Source organism: Chiloscyllium punctatum, chromosome 17 (assembly GCF_047496795.1).
Source record: "Chiloscyllium punctatum isolate Juve2018m chromosome 17, sChiPun1.3, whole genome shotgun sequence".
Lineage (NCBI taxonomy): Eukaryota > Metazoa > Chordata > Chondrichthyes > Orectolobiformes > Hemiscylliidae > Chiloscyllium > Chiloscyllium punctatum.
In genome coordinates, this window is record NC_092755.1 from 75,914,208 (window position 1) to 75,931,782 (window position 17,575).

General features: G+C 41.5%; 1 protein-coding gene across 3 annotated transcripts in view; it reads right to left on the reverse strand.

Annotated features, from left to right (window-relative positions):
* brap (BRCA1 associated protein) overlaps positions 1-10,750 on the reverse strand; it is a 44,906-nt gene extending 34,156 nt beyond the window's left edge. Inside the window, exons 1-2 of one of the 3 annotated variants that reach the window (XM_072587556.1) lie at positions 10,650-10,750; positions 2,417-2,581 (exon numbers count right to left, since the gene is read on the reverse strand). In XM_072587556.1, coding sequence (XP_072443657.1) covers positions 2,417-2,573 — 157 coding nt within the window. In that variant the 5' untranslated portion in view covers positions 2,574-2,581; positions 10,650-10,750. Of the gene's footprint in view, positions 1-2,416; positions 2,582-7,883; positions 8,236-10,649 lie in introns of those variants that run through there. The other 2 variants (XM_072587557.1, XM_072587555.1) reach the window with 2 other exon arrangements.
* Between the last annotated feature and the right edge of the window lie 6,825 nt (positions 10,751-17,575).

The window sequence follows — 17,575 nt, forward strand, 5'->3', positions numbered from 1 at the left end:
TGTAAAAAGATGCATTTCATATCAGGGCTGTCAAAGAAACATCTTCAGTTCACAAAATACATTAGCAATTAACAAGACAATCTCTCGAATGATGTAACGAACATGACTTCCTGATGCTTAATGGACAACGAGTCACTCAGCAGCCATGTCAAAGCCAGTGGGCTCATGAATTATTTAAATTCTGGTGATCCATTCAGCTTTGAAAGCCAGCAGATGTTTTTGTTGCACCTGCGATTTTAGATCTTTTGTCTTCCATTCATTTCACCTTATTCACACGTATTGCCGATACAACTGATTAATTACTGGAATGTAACACTACTTTTCAGTGTCCACAGTTGTCAAGGAAAGGCTACCAGCATCCACAAAGATCCATCCCACCCTGGCAATGTTTTTCTTCAACCTCTACCATCGGGGAGAAGGTACAGAAGCCTGAACACACGTGCCAGCCGGTTTCGCAACAGTTTATACCCTACTGTTGTTAGAATACTGAATGGATTCACAAACACTTAGCATTCACCTGTACCTGTGTTTTTGCTTTTGCCATTGCCAGTGTTTACCTATTATTTACTTATCTATGCTACTTAACTCTGATCTGCCTGTATTGCTCACAAGACAAAGTTTTTCACTGTGCCTCGGTACACGTGACAATATATTCAATTCAAATTCAAATTCCATCTGGATCAAACTGTACTTCTCTCAGCATGACTGTCCCATGAACTTAACCTCTTAGTTTAATGGAAGGATTTTTAAACATAATTGCACCAGGTCATCTCATGACTACATGGTCAGAAACTCCTCAAAATGTCAATTCATTGGAGGGTTTAGATGAGAAGTTGATACAGAAATCCAATTGGGAAAGAATTGGCAAGAGAAAACAAATACTTTAAAATTCCAAGTACTTAAAAATAAGAAGTCAGTAATTGGACTGTCATTCAAAATTGCACAAATGAGTTGACATGGGTTCTTTCACTAGCATATTAGAAGAAAGCTGTGGCCAGTCATCTCAGCTCAAGGACCTCAATAGGAGTGCTTCACAAAACATTCTTGGCCCATCATCTTCAGCTGCTTCATCAATGACTCTCCAACCCCATTTTCCTCCCTCCCTCCCTACCCCCACCCCACAACAGGCAAGCAATGACTGAGTTGTGATATTTTGAATTACAATCCAATGACTGACTCACTTTTATTTTCAGCACATGAAATTTAAGAAATTTGTTTTCATTTGTCAATCCTTTCCCCACATCTTTTCCAAAACTATTGAAGGGTTACCTTGATGTTTCTATATCAAAGTCTATCTACCATTGACAAGGCACAAGTCAGACATGGAATACTCATCAAGTGTAGCTCCAGCAACACTTAACCAAGAAAACGGACACCACATGCACAAACATTCACTTCCTCCAACAGTGAAGCAGTAAACCATCTAAAAGATACACTGCAAAAATTCAGCAGTTCCTTGTACAGCATGTTCCAAACTCATGACCAAGTTCATCTAGAAGAACAAGGGCAGCAGATATATACAAACACTACCACCTGCAAGTTCCCCTCCAAGCCAGTCATTATTCTGACTTGGAAATACATTGCTATTCCTTCAATGTCACTCCATCAAAATCTGGAACTCCCTCCCTAACAGCAATGTGGTTGTGGACTGCAGAAGTTCAAGAACATAGCCACCATCTTCCAAAGCCCACAACCACTGAATTAATTTAAAAACCTTCAGAGATTTTGGAGTAGTAGGCTGTTATTGTGCAGAATTAAATCAATATACAGCAGCATTGAATTCTATTTTAAATTTCTCCCTCCCAAAGGTACTGACTCATAGCTACTTTCGTCTTTCCTATTGCAGGAGGAGTAAAACCAATTAAGCACCGTACATCCTTTTTAACAAGACCATCTTAGCAAGTTTCAGCATAGACCAGGGATTTTAAAGCTCAAGAGCTTCTGTTTCTGACACAAATTAAATACAACAGCATGAGCTGCTGGAAGTAACATGTAGACTAAACATTCATTCTACTTCTCTTAGCTATCTAAACCCAAATCAATTTCTGCAACATTATATTGTTCTTTTGTTTACAGGAACCTGTCAGTGATCAACCTGCCCTCAGATCTCTTCAATTCTTCATCCACTACAGGTCGGACTTCAGTAAAAGGAAAGAGACCGTTATTGTTATCATGTCTCAGATAAGCAAAACAGCTGATGATGGAAATCAAACTTGCATTCCTGAATTTCTGTGGAATTATGTATGGTATTCTAACCCTGTACCAATGATTGTTACTCTTCATGATTCACAAAATAGTTTAAATTCTTATCAAGGTGAATACACTTGACAAAAGCTTAGATTTTGTTCATACTCGCAAACTGCTTAGCTTGCAGTTATTTGCTTAGCATCGTATTCAGAATATCATGTTACTGTACCTTTATTGGAGGTTATAGTTTCAATTACCATGTCTCTCATCTCTCTACGACCAATGTGTTGATGCAAGATAGTAGATTTTTCTCCAGTTGTTTTACCCTCCAGCAAGAGCTTTGCTGAACTAAGCGATTTCTTCTCTTTACTTTCATCATCTGCCATACTGACAGCTACACAGGCAAGAAACAAAAAAGACAGTAAATTATTTTTATGCCAGTATATTTGTTTTTCAGTATTAAATCAACATATATAACACTTGAAACAAAACATAAAACAAGTATTATTCTAAAATATTGTGAATTTCCTGAAAATTTTTCATGAACATGGCACCCCACTCCATTCCAAAATGAGTCAACAAGCACGGCTACGTAGAAGTTTGAAATACTTTAAATAAATGAAATGCGCTAAATTAAACAATCACACAATCTAGAACTCCAACAGCTGAAAAGCTGATCTGCCAAAATCATGACTGGTGTTGGACTGGGATGGACAAAAATCACAACACCGGGTAATAGTCCAACAGGTTTACTTGGAAGTACTAGCCTTCAGAGTGCTGGTCTTTCATCAGGTAGCTGTGGATTAGTGTTAAACTGGGGTGTACAAACTTACAAATCACACAGCACCGGGTTATAGTCTAACAGGTTTATTTGGAAGCCTTCAGAGCACTGCTCCTTCGTCAGGTGGATGTGGAGCATAAGATCATAAGACACGGAATTTATAGCAAAAGTTTACAGTGTGATGTAATTGAAAATATATATTGAAAAAGATCTGGATTGTTTGTTACGTCTCTCACCTTCTAGAATGACCATGTTGGTTTCAGTTCTTTCATGTGTAAATCCCAGAACTTTTTTAAAAAGTTACATTCTCAAGTGAACTTTAACAACAGGTGCCATGTTGGCCTAGATAATGCAGTGAAGGTGTGAGGTGCGCTGTGTGAGGCTGTGTCCCAGTGTTCAGACTGATGCTATTTCTAAAAAAAAGGGATTTACAGAATCTTACATGGATTCTTGCAGTTTTTGAGCAAGGACAAATTCACCCCACAAACTTGTGTGTGCATGTGGGAGGGGTATGAGTGTCTCTGTGCGTGCATGCCTGTGTCTGCGGGCATGCAGTGTTGTCACCTGGCCAGTTGAAGTCATCGCCATGGGTACCGAACTTGGCTATCGGCCTCTGCTCAGCCATTTTGCATTGTTGCATGTCCCAGAGTCTGCCTTGGAGGATGGTCACCCTAAGGTTCGAGGTCAAATGTCCCGGACCACTGAAGTGTTCTCCGCACAACAGTCAGGAGTGTTTCCTCGCAGTCGGAGAATACTTCAGTGGCCTGGGACATTTGATCTCGGACCTTCAGATGACCATCCTCCTAGGCAGACTTCACGCCACGATCAACACAACGTGGTCGAGCAGAGGCTGACAACCAAGTTCGGAACCCATGGGGATGGCCTCAACCAGGACCTTGCATTCATGTCACACTACAGGTGACCCCACTGCACTACACACTCTCACGCGCACACACTCCTACAGATCCATACACTCACACAGACCCTCTCGTACACATCCACACACGCATCCTATCACAGACTTATACTGCTTTACACTCACACATACACACACATTTCTACACCGTCCCCCACACATTCCACAAACTTGTGTGGGTGTGTATATATTGGGGAGGGTTTAGAGGGTGGAGAAATGTCTGTGAGAGAGTGTATGTATGTGTGTGACTGTAAAGCAGTATAAGTCTGTGAGAGGATGCGTGTGTGGATGTGTACAAGAGGGTTTGTGCGAGTGTATGGATCTGTAGGAGTGTGTGTGCGCATGTGCGTGAGAGTGTGTAGTGCAGTGGGGTCACCTGTAGTGTGACATGAATGCAAGGTCCTGGTTGAGGCCATCCCCATGGGTTCTGAACTTAGTTGTCAGCCTCTGCTCAACCACGATGTGTTGATCGTGGCCTGAAGTCCGCCTTGGAGGATGGTCATCTGAAGGTCCAAGGTCAAATGTCCCGGACCGCTGAAGTATTCTCCAACTGCGAGAAAACACTCCTTACTGTTGTGCGGAGAACACTTCAGTGGTCCGGGACATTTGACCTCAAACCTGAGGGTGACCATCCTCCAAGGCAGACTCCGGGACACGCAACAATGCAAAATAGCTGAGCAGAGGCTGATAGCCAAGTTCGGTACCTATGCGATGACTTCAACTAGCCAGGTGACAACACTGCATGCCAGCAGACACAGGCATGCACACACAGAGACACTCATACACCTCCCACATGCACACACAAGCTTGTGGGGTGAATTTGTTCTTGCAGAATTAAATTTTATTTTGCTCAAAAACTGCAAAAATCCATGTAAGATTTCATAAATCCCTTTTTTAGGGATAGGATCAGTCTGAACAGTGGGGCACAGACAGCCTCACACAAGGCATCTCTCACCTTCAATGCATTATCTGGGCTGACATGGCACCTTTGTTAAAGTTCACTTGAGAATGTAACTTTTAAAAAAAGTTCTGGGATTTACATATGAAAGAACTGAAATCAACATGGTCATTCTAAATAATGAGAGACTTAACAAACAATCCAAGTCCTTTTCGATACATAATTTCAGTTACATCACACTGTAAATGTTTGCTATAAATTCCATGTCTTATGATCTTATACTCCACAACCACCTGAAGGAACCGCGCTAGTGCTTCCAAATAAAGCGTTGGACCATGACCTGGAATTGTGTGATTTTCATCTTTGTACACCCCAGTCCAACACTGGCACCTCCAAGTCATGTTGGTTTCAGCTCTTTCATATGTAAATCCCAGAATTTATTTTCATAAATTACATTCTCAAGTGACCTTTAACAATAGGTGCCATGTCAGCTCAGATAATGCATTGAAGGTGTGAGGTGCCTGGTGTTGGAGTAAAAATCTATTGGAGTATAATCTGGTGTTATGTGATTTTAAACATTGCCAAAATCAAATTACAGGTATCGCCTAAGGTGTAGTTACTCTGTTAAGTAGATCCATCTCCTAGCGTCACTAAAATTTACTTTTAAAACTATTATAGACCATGATACATTTTGTAACTTTGCTCCTTATACACTCTTCTCTATTTTTCTGAATTCGCCCTATGCCACTTGACTTGTTGACACGTTGAATATTTAGTATATTTTGAAAAAAATGATATGCCAAATATAAATAAATAATATGCTCTTATCTTACTCATTATATGATACTTTAAATTACATGTAATTAGCTCCACTTTTGCCATTACCAAAGTGTCAGACAAGTCAAAGCATGCTGTCCAGACACAGCTCACATTTTGAAAAACAAATGTTTAGGTGAACAGCTGGATGTGTTTTGTTATCCAATTGTGCACAGTATGAACATTTCAAACACCTATTATGATTACCTAAAACCCAAAAGGCAATGTTAGCTAAGATAATAGTTGATAATACAATATTGCTGGGCCTACATTTCCCAGTTATTCACCATTAATACATGCATTGTCAATATTGCACATCAACAAAAAGAATTAAATTTAATTTTCAGTATCCACAGATAGCAGTTCAAGCACACAAAAACACTTAACATAGAACTTGAAGGTAGAAGAAAGAAATGTATTGCCAAATCTTTTTGTCATGCACTTCTCAGGACAAAGGCAAAAATGCCAAATTTCAAATGATTGCAAACATTTCTACTGTAGAATAGAAGCTGAAAAGCTTCCTCTTCACTGCAATACACTATCATCTCTTCAATTTTACATAATCTTTTGAAGGGAAAAAAAACAGGAAATGAGAAACTTAGCTTGGATCTCAGATTACTTTATTTGAGAATTTAGCTCTCAATTTTCAGGTTTTCCATTGCTCAGCTTGTACCAACAAGAGCAAAAGGTGACCTATTTGTAAGATTTCATCCATGCAGCTTTGGAACCAGCTGCAGCACAAGCACTGTCTGCAGTAATAGACCTGGCATCTATTCAGCACTTCCACAAAAAGTGACATTACTGGAATACAGAACAAGGTCAGAAAATACATCTGCTGCTACTCCATTACGTCATTTTCCACAGAGCCTACCAAATGCACAACATACCAACCAGCTAAAATTGATGGAAATTATATCCCATGCACTGTACAATGCTAGATTAGATTCCCTACAGTGTGGAAACAGGCCCTTCAGTCCAACCAGTCCACACCGACTCGCCAAAGAGTAATCCACCCAGACCTATTTCCCTCTGACCTAACACTATAGGACAATTTAGCATGGCTATTTTGCCATAGCTGCACACAGTGGGAGGAAACCAGAGCACCCAGAGGAAACCCACACAGACACGGGGAGAATGTGCAAAGACAATCACCAGAGGCTGGAATTGAACTTGGGACCCTGGTGCTGTGAGGCAGCATTGCTAACCACAGAGCCACCGTGCCACCCAGTACCTTGCTTAACAGATTTTCTAGATTATTGCTTGCATTTGATCATTCTAAATACTTCCTTAAAATCAAGGCCCTAGCACTGGAAAACTTCATAAATTTGCCATCATGAAAATGACAAATTGGATGCAGAAGAGACACATGAGACCATCAATATTACCAGCAAGCTTGTTAGTTACTAGACACTTTCATGCTTGACTCTAGCTTTTGAATGAACAAAAAATAAACTATGCCGCTCACACCTTTTTTAACGATGACAGTGTACCTGCTGCCATTTTCCAGATAACACAACCCACCCTTCTACCATCATCTGGCTGGTTGTGATGGCTAACTACTACACCAGCCTCCCGCATCTGTCTCTTCATATTGTCTTGTCAGATCCTGTAGGTTTCAAAATCTTAGGTGAAAATTGATTCAATTTCTGCTCTTTTCAAAGCAAAACATTGAATTGCTGTTCCATTAAGATAGGCAGATATGTTTTGATCTCTTCATAACATTTGGCAAAGAATTCAGATTTATTTAAAATCTAATAGAAATTAGACTTCAGGTCCTGCAGAATTCTAAAGGCCCTTAATAATGACTTTAATAAATTGTGGTAGAGGTTTGACATAAAATCCAAATCGATGACAAAGTTACTATATTACCTAAATACATTAATTCTTGATTGGAACAATTGAATTCCTTTTTCCTCCCGTTGAGAAAAAACCTTGGTTCACATTAGCCTCTCTAAATATTTCAATTTAGGGTCTGCCTACGGACAGGTTATTTTCCGATCTTTTAAAAAGGGGTCGGGACCACAAACCTGAAGAGACTTTTATCCAACAGAACCCCCAGCAAAGTTTTCGAATCGGTTGTTTTTTAAACAGATGAACAGTGAGAAATAACGAGAGAGAGATAGAGAGAGAGTGGTTCATTACGGCACCAGCCTTAACCCCTACCCACCCCTCAGTCATTAGACCGGGATACTTCTCAATCTGTTTACTGCAGCGGGCACAGGGTGGCTGGTAGCCCCCTCCCCTGCCCTCGCCTCAGAGCCCCCGCTGCTGGCCTGAGGACTCACCGCAATACTCGAAACCCTCCGGATGGTGCGAGTGGTTCGCCAGCTCCAGACGTACGGCCACCAGTGAAACGCTCATATGTTAAACCCCACAGATCTGCTCACCCGAGTTAAAAATAAAACTTTGAACAAAAGAAAAACCCTCATTGGGGGGAGGGGGGGGGGAGATACTGAAACCAGCCGAACCTGAAAACGTCCGACCGGACACCCAGAACGGGAGGATTTCTTTTTTATTCCCTCCCCCACTCTCTGCGGAGTGGGGGGTTGGCGGGAGATAAAGTAAAACAATCCCCGAAATTCCCTCAAAAATAACAGGCCGAGCCTCCCGAACCTACTTCCGCCAAATTGACCCCTCACCGCTGTCCCTTGACCAGCCACCTCCGTGACGCAGTTCCGGTTCCTTAACGGTAGCGTGCAATTCATTTTCCAATCTGTGGGGGATTTGAATTACCATATTCTTGATACCCCACGATGGAAACAAAAATCAAAATTTGTGCTCGGCTTGTAACGCAATCTGCATGGGAAGTGGCCATTGGTGTAAATATGATTGAATGGTGTCTGTTGGCCAGCATGGACATGGTGGGCCGAAGAGCCTGTTTTTGTCCTGTACGATTTGGAGCCTGCGGTGCAGCTTCTCAGGAGACAGTTGCGCAAACAACTAGGGGCAATAGCCCACTAAAGTGTAGGACTTTTTCAAAAAGAAATTACTTCAGATTTCCAGCATCTGCAGTTGGTTTAATGTCAGTGTATGAAAATTAGTATAGTTGCATTTAATTCACTGCCTCTTTTTCTAATGATGTGAAGGTGCCGGTGTTGGACTGGAGTGGACAAAGTTGAAAATCACACAACACCAGGTTATAGTCCAAATACTTCCAAATAAATCTGTTGGACTATAACCTGGCGTGATTTTTAACCTTTTTCTCATGCTCACTTTGAAGTTGTGTTCTCTCTTAGGATTTGTCTGAATTTTCTTGCTTACTTTAATCACTTCAAAGCTGTCACTTCTCTAACCTGTCCAGTGCTGATAAAAAGTTATGGACCTAAAACTTTAAGTGTTTCTGCACATTTGCTAGCAGGTCTGCTGATTACTTTGATTTTATTTTGCATCTTTCACTGTAGCTACCTGGCTGATCTCACAACACATAATGACTACACAATGCTAAAACTTATAACTGATGTTAGAGTTGTCAGCCATTTTGTTAAAGCAAAATCCAAAATGCACACAACCAATCAACATATTTCTCCACTTTAATAGACAGTCCTTAAATGACATTTTACTTCCTTATATCATTTTTAAATCGGTTAGTTTTCTCATTAACTATTTTACTGCAGGACAAGTTGGGACAAATTCCATTGGACTCAGCCAAATTTAACTTTTGTACTTAAGGAAAATGGGGTTTGGAAGTCTGAGAAAAGCACTCTGCTCTTGAGGTAGGACGTGGCGAGATCAACAGTACACTGCTGGCACCAGGTTAATTATTGGTTACGTATACTGTCAAGGTAGCCTTCTGGTGAAGCATCATGGCCACAACCTTTCAGCCCCTTTCTGACTGCTTAATTTCAGAGCATTCTACTCATCCATTCTTAGTTTATGCTCTTTTGTACATTCAGCATAGGGACAACTGGGCAGAGGAGGAGGAGGATGTTGATGACTGGCAGTGTTCAGAGATAAGATTAACTAGATGATAATGGTTCCAAAGATGACTCATGGGACTCAAAATGTTCATTTGATTCTCCAGATGCTGCCAATTCTCCAGCATTTTGTTTTTATTCTATGGGTGATGAGATGAACTAGGTTACTTAGATTTCAAGAATTTCCATTCCTGACGAAGGGCTTATGCCCAAAACATCGACTGGCCTGCTTCTTAGATGCTGCCTGACCTGCTGTGCTTTTCCAGTGCCACACTTTTCAACTCTAGCTCTCCAGCATTTGCAGTCCTCACCTTTCTCCCAGTTTGTTGAATCCACAACCTTCTGACTGAGAGGAGTGTGTAATATAACTAAATAAAGATTGACACCTATTTAAATTAATAAATGGCTATGTATGAAGAAAAAGAGAAATAGCTTGATTTGTTGTGAGCATTTAACAAAATGGCTGACAAAACTTAGAACTGATGTTCGAATTATGTAAAATTGGAATAATTAATTTAGCATTAGCGAGTTGTGAGAAGCTTTGTAGTTCAGGTTGAGGTTTTTTATACTTGGTCGACTTGAACGAGTTGGACTGAAGTGTCTGTTTCCATGCTGTACATCTCTATGACTATAAGAAAGGGTATACTTATAGTGTTGGTATTTTTTCCTCAGATGATTTGACATATTTTTGAAGGAGTTGAGAGATTTGACATGTTTGCACGTAATAGAATGTTTAGTGGATAGAGGGAAAGCCCCTTTATTGCCAACTGCTACAAGGTGGTGAAGCTGGAGTGTCAGGAGTTGACTTTCTTCCACAGAAGACTTTGGTGCTGAAACTCTGATGCTTTTTGCAGAAAATGCCACCTCAGCTACTGTCTGGGAGCCTTTTTGCTCCATAATTTGCTACTAACCTTATTCCATGATAATAGCAGCTGTCCATTTTATTTGTAGTCCAACGTGATTCAATACTGCACATTATAACATTATTGTAATATCATGGTTTTGCCAGAAGAGGTCAATATGGGACTATTATTGACTACTTCAACATAATTAAAAGCTTGGTTAATAATGAAAATGTTGTTTGTCTCTCATTAAATACATTCAATCAATTATAGAATTATTCCCATTAATTCTTACCTTGAACCAAACCAGACTCCCCACTTGGGTTGTTTTTTTTCTATCTTTTCATTGAGGTTTCCCTTTTTCTTGTTTGACCAGGCTGGTAAATCTGTTGTGCAGGAACTCCATGTTTGAAGTGATGATGTCACATGGTTAAATATTACATTTACATAGTGATGTCATAATATGGTAAAGTTATTGCATTTTGATTGGCTAAAGTTTTTCCCTGCATGAAAATGTGCCAAAATGTACCAGAAATTTTGAATGAATCACAGGCTGTGTGTTGTGAATAATTGACTGAAATATAGCAGGAGGTATCTTGGCATTTAGTGAGGGAAAGATCATGTTAAACAGAGTTGATTTTCATGGGGGCTGTTCTAAAAAAAAATGTAATCTCGCTGAAAAAAATGTACTGTTGTTCCACAATAAATTTATCCTCAAACATTTTGCTAACTTATATTCTATTTTCTCAAACACTCTCTACCTTTCTATTTCTCGTTAACCGGGCAATAGAGTAATAGAGAAACAGACCCTTCAGTCCAACCCATCCATGCTGACCAGATATCCCAACCCACTCTAGTCCCACTTAGCAGCACCTGGCCCATATCCCTCCAAACCCTTCCTAGTCATATACCCATCCAAATGCCTCTTAAATGTTGCATACCTGCCTCCACCACTTCCTCTGGCAGCTCAATCCATACACGTACCACCCTGTGTGAAAACATTGTCACTTAGGTCTCATATCTTTCCCCTCTCACCCTAAACCTATGCCCTCTAATTCTGGACTCCCTGACCCCAGGGAAAAGACTTTGTCTATTTATCCTATCCTTGCCCCTCAATTTTGTAAACCCCTCAGCATCCAACACTCTAGGGAAAACAGGCCCAGCCTGTTCAGCCTTCCCTATAGCTACAATCCTCCAACCCTCCATCCTTGTAAATCTTTTCTGAACCCTTTCAAGTTTCACAACATCTTTCCAATAGGAAGGAGACCAGATTTGCACGCAATATTCCAACAGTGGCCGAATCAATGTCCTATATAGCCGCAACATGACTTCCCAACTCCTGTACTCAATACTCTGAACAATAAAAGAAAGCATACCAAATGCCATCTTCACTATCCCATCTACCCGCAACTCCACTTTCATGCAGCTATGAACCTGCACTCCAAGGTCTCTTTGTTCAGCAACACTCCCTAGGACCTTACCATTAAGTGTATAAGTCCTGCTAAGATTTGTTTTCCCAAAACACAGCACCTCGCGTTTATCTGAATTAAATTCCATCTGCCACTTCTCAGCTCATTGCCCCATCTGGTCAAGATCCTGTTATAATCTGAGGTAACCCTCTTCGCTGTCCACTACACCTCCAATTTTGGGGTGACCTTATTGAGGTTTACAAAATTATGAGGGGCATAGATAGGATAAATAGGCAAAGTCTTTTCCCTAGGGTCGAGGAGTCCAGAACTAGAGGGCATAGGTTTAAAGTGAGAGGGGAAAGATATAAAAGAGACCTAAGGGGCAACTTTTTCACGCAGAGGGTGGTACGTGCATGGAATGAGCTGCCAGAGGAAGTGGTGGAGGCTGATCCAAATGCCTCTTAAATATTGCAATTGGATGGGTATATGAATAGGAAGGGTTTGGAGGGATATGGGCCGGGTGCTGGCAGGTGGTCGGCGTAGACGGGCTGGACCGAAATGTCTGTTTCCATGCTGTACATCTCTAGGACTCTATCTAACCTTGCTAATCAATCTCCTGTGGGGAACCTTGTTGAACCCCTTACTGAAGTCCATTTACCACTATGTCCTCATCAATCCTCTTTGTTACTTCTTCAAAATCCTCAATCAGGTCTGTTAAAAAAAAAAGCCTGTGACCATTTAACAAATTCCCACTGTCTCTGAAGTGATCGAGGAAGACTCAGAGACCCTGAACAACATGACTCATCATTTAAGTTAATGAAAATTTACCACTTCTAACTGCAATGTCTTCCCCTAAAAGTTCCCTTTCAAAAAAAAATTGATATACAGTTTCTCTCTCAGCAGCCTATCCTATTGGGTAATAGCTCTGCAAAAAGAAAAGTTTCTTGGCATTGAACGTAACTCCTTTTAATGTGCATATTCTCCAGTCCTAAGATCCCCAATGAACTCAATTAACCTTAACTGCAGTCTTTCATCACTTTAAACCGAACCATATCCTCCGTAAACCTGTATTTCTTAGCATAAATAACTCTAATATTTCCAACTTATCTCAGTAATCTTGCCTTGTCCCTTCTCCAGGAATCAAAGTACAATCTCAAGTAAAATGCTTTTCCTTTTATAATCATTATACAATGTATTGTAAAGTCTCTTCTGACTTAATCTAATCTAAAGATTAATCCTCATGCACTCCCGATGGTACAATCATCCCAACAATAAGTCTGGTGAAACTCTTTAAAAAAAAATATGGGCGGCACGGTGGCTAGCACTGCTGCCTCGCAGCGCCAGAGACCCGGGTTTAATTCCCACCTCAGGCGACTGACTGTGGAGTTTGCACGTTCTCCCCGTGGCTGCGTGGGTTTCCTCTGGGTGTTCCAGTTTCTTCCCACAATCCAAAAATGTGCAGGTTAGGTGAATTGGCTATGCTAAATTGCCCGTAGTGTTAGGTGAAGGGGTAAATGTAGGGGTATGGGTCTGGGTGGGTACGCTTCGGCGGGTCGGTGTGGACTTGTTGGGCTGAAGGGCCTGTTTCCGCACTGTAAATAATCTAATCTAATCTAATCACTGCATAATTTCTTTTAATAGGTTGTCCCCATTCATTCCAATTGAATATTGATCTGTAGTCTAATGTAATATCCAGCCCCCCCACCCCAAACATGCACACATTGAAGGGTGAATGCCTGCATGTTGAGCCTAGTAAAACTTAAATAATTTGGTCTTGATCACCATAAATTTGCTATAAATTACTTATGCCATGAATATTTTTAATGTCTGCAAATCAAACGATTTGTCATACCTTCATTCTCGTCATTTATTACAATGTTGAACCGAGTCAGTTTGTATTTAAAGCATGATGACAAAGGATTAGACTGAAAAGCATCAACATATCAAATTTCTAATAATCTATACAAAAACAGTCCAGAGACTTTCCTGACAACAGCAAATGTCATACTAGTCAGAAGGTCTCAGGTTCAATTCCCACAGTGTGGTGATTATAATTGATTATACACAAGGCAAAGTAGCTAGAACCTACATTTTTCAGCACTAACCATTATCTAGGAAGCAGCATGGTGGCTCAGTGGTTAGCACCGCTGCCTCATTACACTAGGGACCCAGATTCAAATCCCGCCTCAAACAACAGTGTGTTGCGTTTGCACATTCTCCTCGTGTCTACGTGGGTTTCCCCCGGGTGCTCGGTTTCCTCCCACAATCCAAAGATGTGCAGGTCAGGTGAATTGGCCATGTTAAATTGCCCATAGTGTTAGGTGCACTAGTCAGGGTTAAATATAGGATAGGGGAATGGGTCTGGGTGAGTTATTCTTTGAAGAGTTGGTGTGGACTTGTTGGGCCAAATGGCCCATTTCCATCCTATAGGGAATCTAATCTAATTTCCTGGAAAAGAGATTTTTGGAAGTTTGGTGAAGTCAGAATCCAAATAGATTGTTCAGTCTCCTATTCTAAAATCACCTGCCAACACATATACCTGAATTTCCATAGAACAATGACTCTCACCCATGGACCTTTACCTAAGTAAGCATTTTAAAAAATCTCAGGGCTATTGGGTTATTCAAACAATCAGTGCCTTATTCTGATTAATTGGCTACACTCAGTCTTGGATCATGATTTGGCTATTAAGCCCCTCAAGCCTGTTCTACCACTAATCTTTAGTTAAAAATGTTATTCAATATCTTTATCCAACAAGAAGCTGCTTGTGTGCTTTCTAATTGTGCACAATTATCTAATTTTAAATTTAAACCAACCTCCACCCCCACAAATAGGGAAGGCAATGGTCTAGTGGTACTAACACTAGACTATTAATCCAGAGACCTAGATAATGTTCTGGAGACCCAGGTTCAAATCCCACATTGGCAGATGGTGGAATTTGAATTCAATTACTGCCACTCTGCAACTGGCTCCTCAGTTTCCGGACTCACAGGCCACAATCAGTGAAGATTGGGGACAATATTTCATCCTCACTAACACTCAATACTGGAACCCCCTACTGCACTCAATGTATACCCATGAATGTGTCGGCAAATACCACTTACAAGTTTGCTGATACCACCATAGTCAGTTGAATCTCAGATGAGTGAAACAGACTACAGACTGGAGGTGGAAGACCTGGAAAAATGGTGCACTGAGGACAACCTAGCCCTCAATGCCGGCAAAACCAAGAAACTCATTATTGACTTTCGGCAGGATGTTACTCATGCCACCAGCACCCCCCCAACCTTATACATTAACAGCACAGAGGTGGAACGAGAGGAGAGTGTCAAGCTCCTGGGAGTGGTCATCGACAACAATCTTTCTTGGACTCTTCATGTGGACGCATTGGTTACAAAGGCCCAACATCATCATGTCTTCCTCAGGCAGCTGAGAACATTTCGCATCAAGGCAAATACCCTTGCCAACTTTTATAGAGGCGCCATCAAGAGCAATCTGTCTGGATGTATCACTACCTGGTATGGCAACTGTACTGTTCAAGATCGGAAACGGTTTCAGAGAGTGGTGAACTAGGCCCGGACAATCACAAAGGCCAACTTCCCATAGAATCCATCTACCAGGCCTGCTCTCAAGGAAAGCCGCCAGCATTCTCGAAGATCCATCCCACCCTGGCAATATTTTTCTACAACCTCCACCATCAGGGAGAAGGTACAGAAGCCTGAACACATGCACCAACTGGTTTGGAAACAATTTCTACCCTACTGTTATTAGAATATTGAATGGACTCTCAAATTTTTAACATTTGCCTGAACCTGTGTTTTTGTTTTTGCTGCTGTTTACCTATTATTTACTTATCTATGCTACTTAACTCTGTATTGCTCACAAGACAAAGTTTTTCACTGTGCCTTGGCACACATGACAATAAATACAATTCAATTCAAAAAAATATGGAATTAAGAATCTACTGGAGGGCCATGAAATCATTGCAGATTGTCAGAAAAACCCGTCTGGTTCACTAATGTCCTTCAGGGAAGGAAATCGGCCATATTTACCTGTTCTGGCCCCTACATGTGACTCCAGACCCAGAGTAATGTGGTTGACTCTCAGTTACCCTCTGAACTGCTGGCCTAGCAAGCCAATTGTGCCCATCACTACAAAGTCTCAAAGAAATGAAACCAGACAGATCACCTCACCTCGACCTAGGCATCAGAAAACAGCAGAAACAGCTCTGTTGATCCTGCGAAGTCCTCCTCATTAACATCTAGGGCTACTGCCAAAATTGGGAGAGAAAAGCAACAGCCTGGCATACAAACAATACAAACCTTACAAACAATGTCCCAGACACCATCATCATCATACCTAGGTATATCCTGTCACACTGGCAAGACAGACCAAGCAGAGGTGACAGCACAGTTGTATATATTTGGGAGAGAGTTGCCCTGGGAGTCCTCAACATGGAATCTAGATTCCATGAAGTCTCATGGCTTTAGGTTATACATGGGCAAGGAAACCTCCATCTTGAACATTTAGGGGAAGCACTGAGGATGGCAAGGGCACAAAATGCACTCTGGGTGGGAGATTTCAATGTCAACCACCAACAAGATTGGCTCAGCAGCAATACCACTGATCAAGCTGGACGGGCCCTAAAGAACAAAGCTGCTAGACTGGGTCTGCAGCAGGTGGTGAGGCAAGCAACATGAGGATAAACATACTTTACCTCATCCTTACCAATCTGCCAGCAGCATCTGTTCACGATAGTATGGGTAAGAGTGAACATCATACAATCCATGTGGAGACAAAGTACCACCTTTGAGAATAATCTCCATTGTAGTGTTTTTCACTATCACCATGCTAAATGGGACAGACTTCGAACAGATCTAGCATCAAGACTGGGCATCCAGGAGGTACTGTGGGCCATCAGCAGCAGCAGAATTCTACTCCAGCACAATATGTAACCTCATGGCCTGGCATATCCCTCACTCAACCATCAAGCCTTGGTTCAACGGAGAATGCAGGAGGGCATGTCAGGAGCAGTATCAGGCATACCTGAAGATCAAGTGTCAACTAGGTGAAGCCACCAAACTGGACCATTTGCACACCAAACAGCTTAGCGGCAAGTATAGAGCTAAGTGATCCCACAACCAAAGCATCAGATCAGAATTCTGCAGTCCTGTCACATCCAGTCGTGAATGGTGGTGGATGATTAAACAACTCACTGGAGGAGCCAGCTCCACAAATATCCCATCCTCAATGATGGAAGAGCCCAGCATATCAGCTTTCACAGCAACCTTCAGCCAGAAGTGATAAGTGGAAGATCCATCTCTGCCTCCTCCAGTGGTTCTCAGCATCACAGCTACCAGTCTTCAACCAATTTGAGTCACTCCACACAATATCAAGAAACAGTTGGAGACACAGGATGCTGCAAAGGCTATGGGTACTTGCAGCATTCCGGTAATAACCCTGAAAATGTGTGCTCCAGAACTTGCCGCTCTCCTAGCCAAGCTGTTCCAGTAGAGTTACAACGTTGGCATCTACCCAACAATGTGAAAAATTGCTCAAGTATGTCCTGTACCTAAAAGAAAAGGACAAATCCAACCTGGCCAATTACCACCCTATCAGTCTATCGATCATCAGTAAAGTAATGGAAGGTGTAATCAACAGTGCTATTTAGCAACAACTGCTCAGTGACAGTGTTTGGGTTCCGCCAGGGCCACTCAGCTCCTGACCTCGTTACAGCCTTAGTTTAAATATGGACCAAAGAGCTGAATTCCAGAGGTGAGGTGAGAATGACAGCCCTTGACATCAAGGCTGC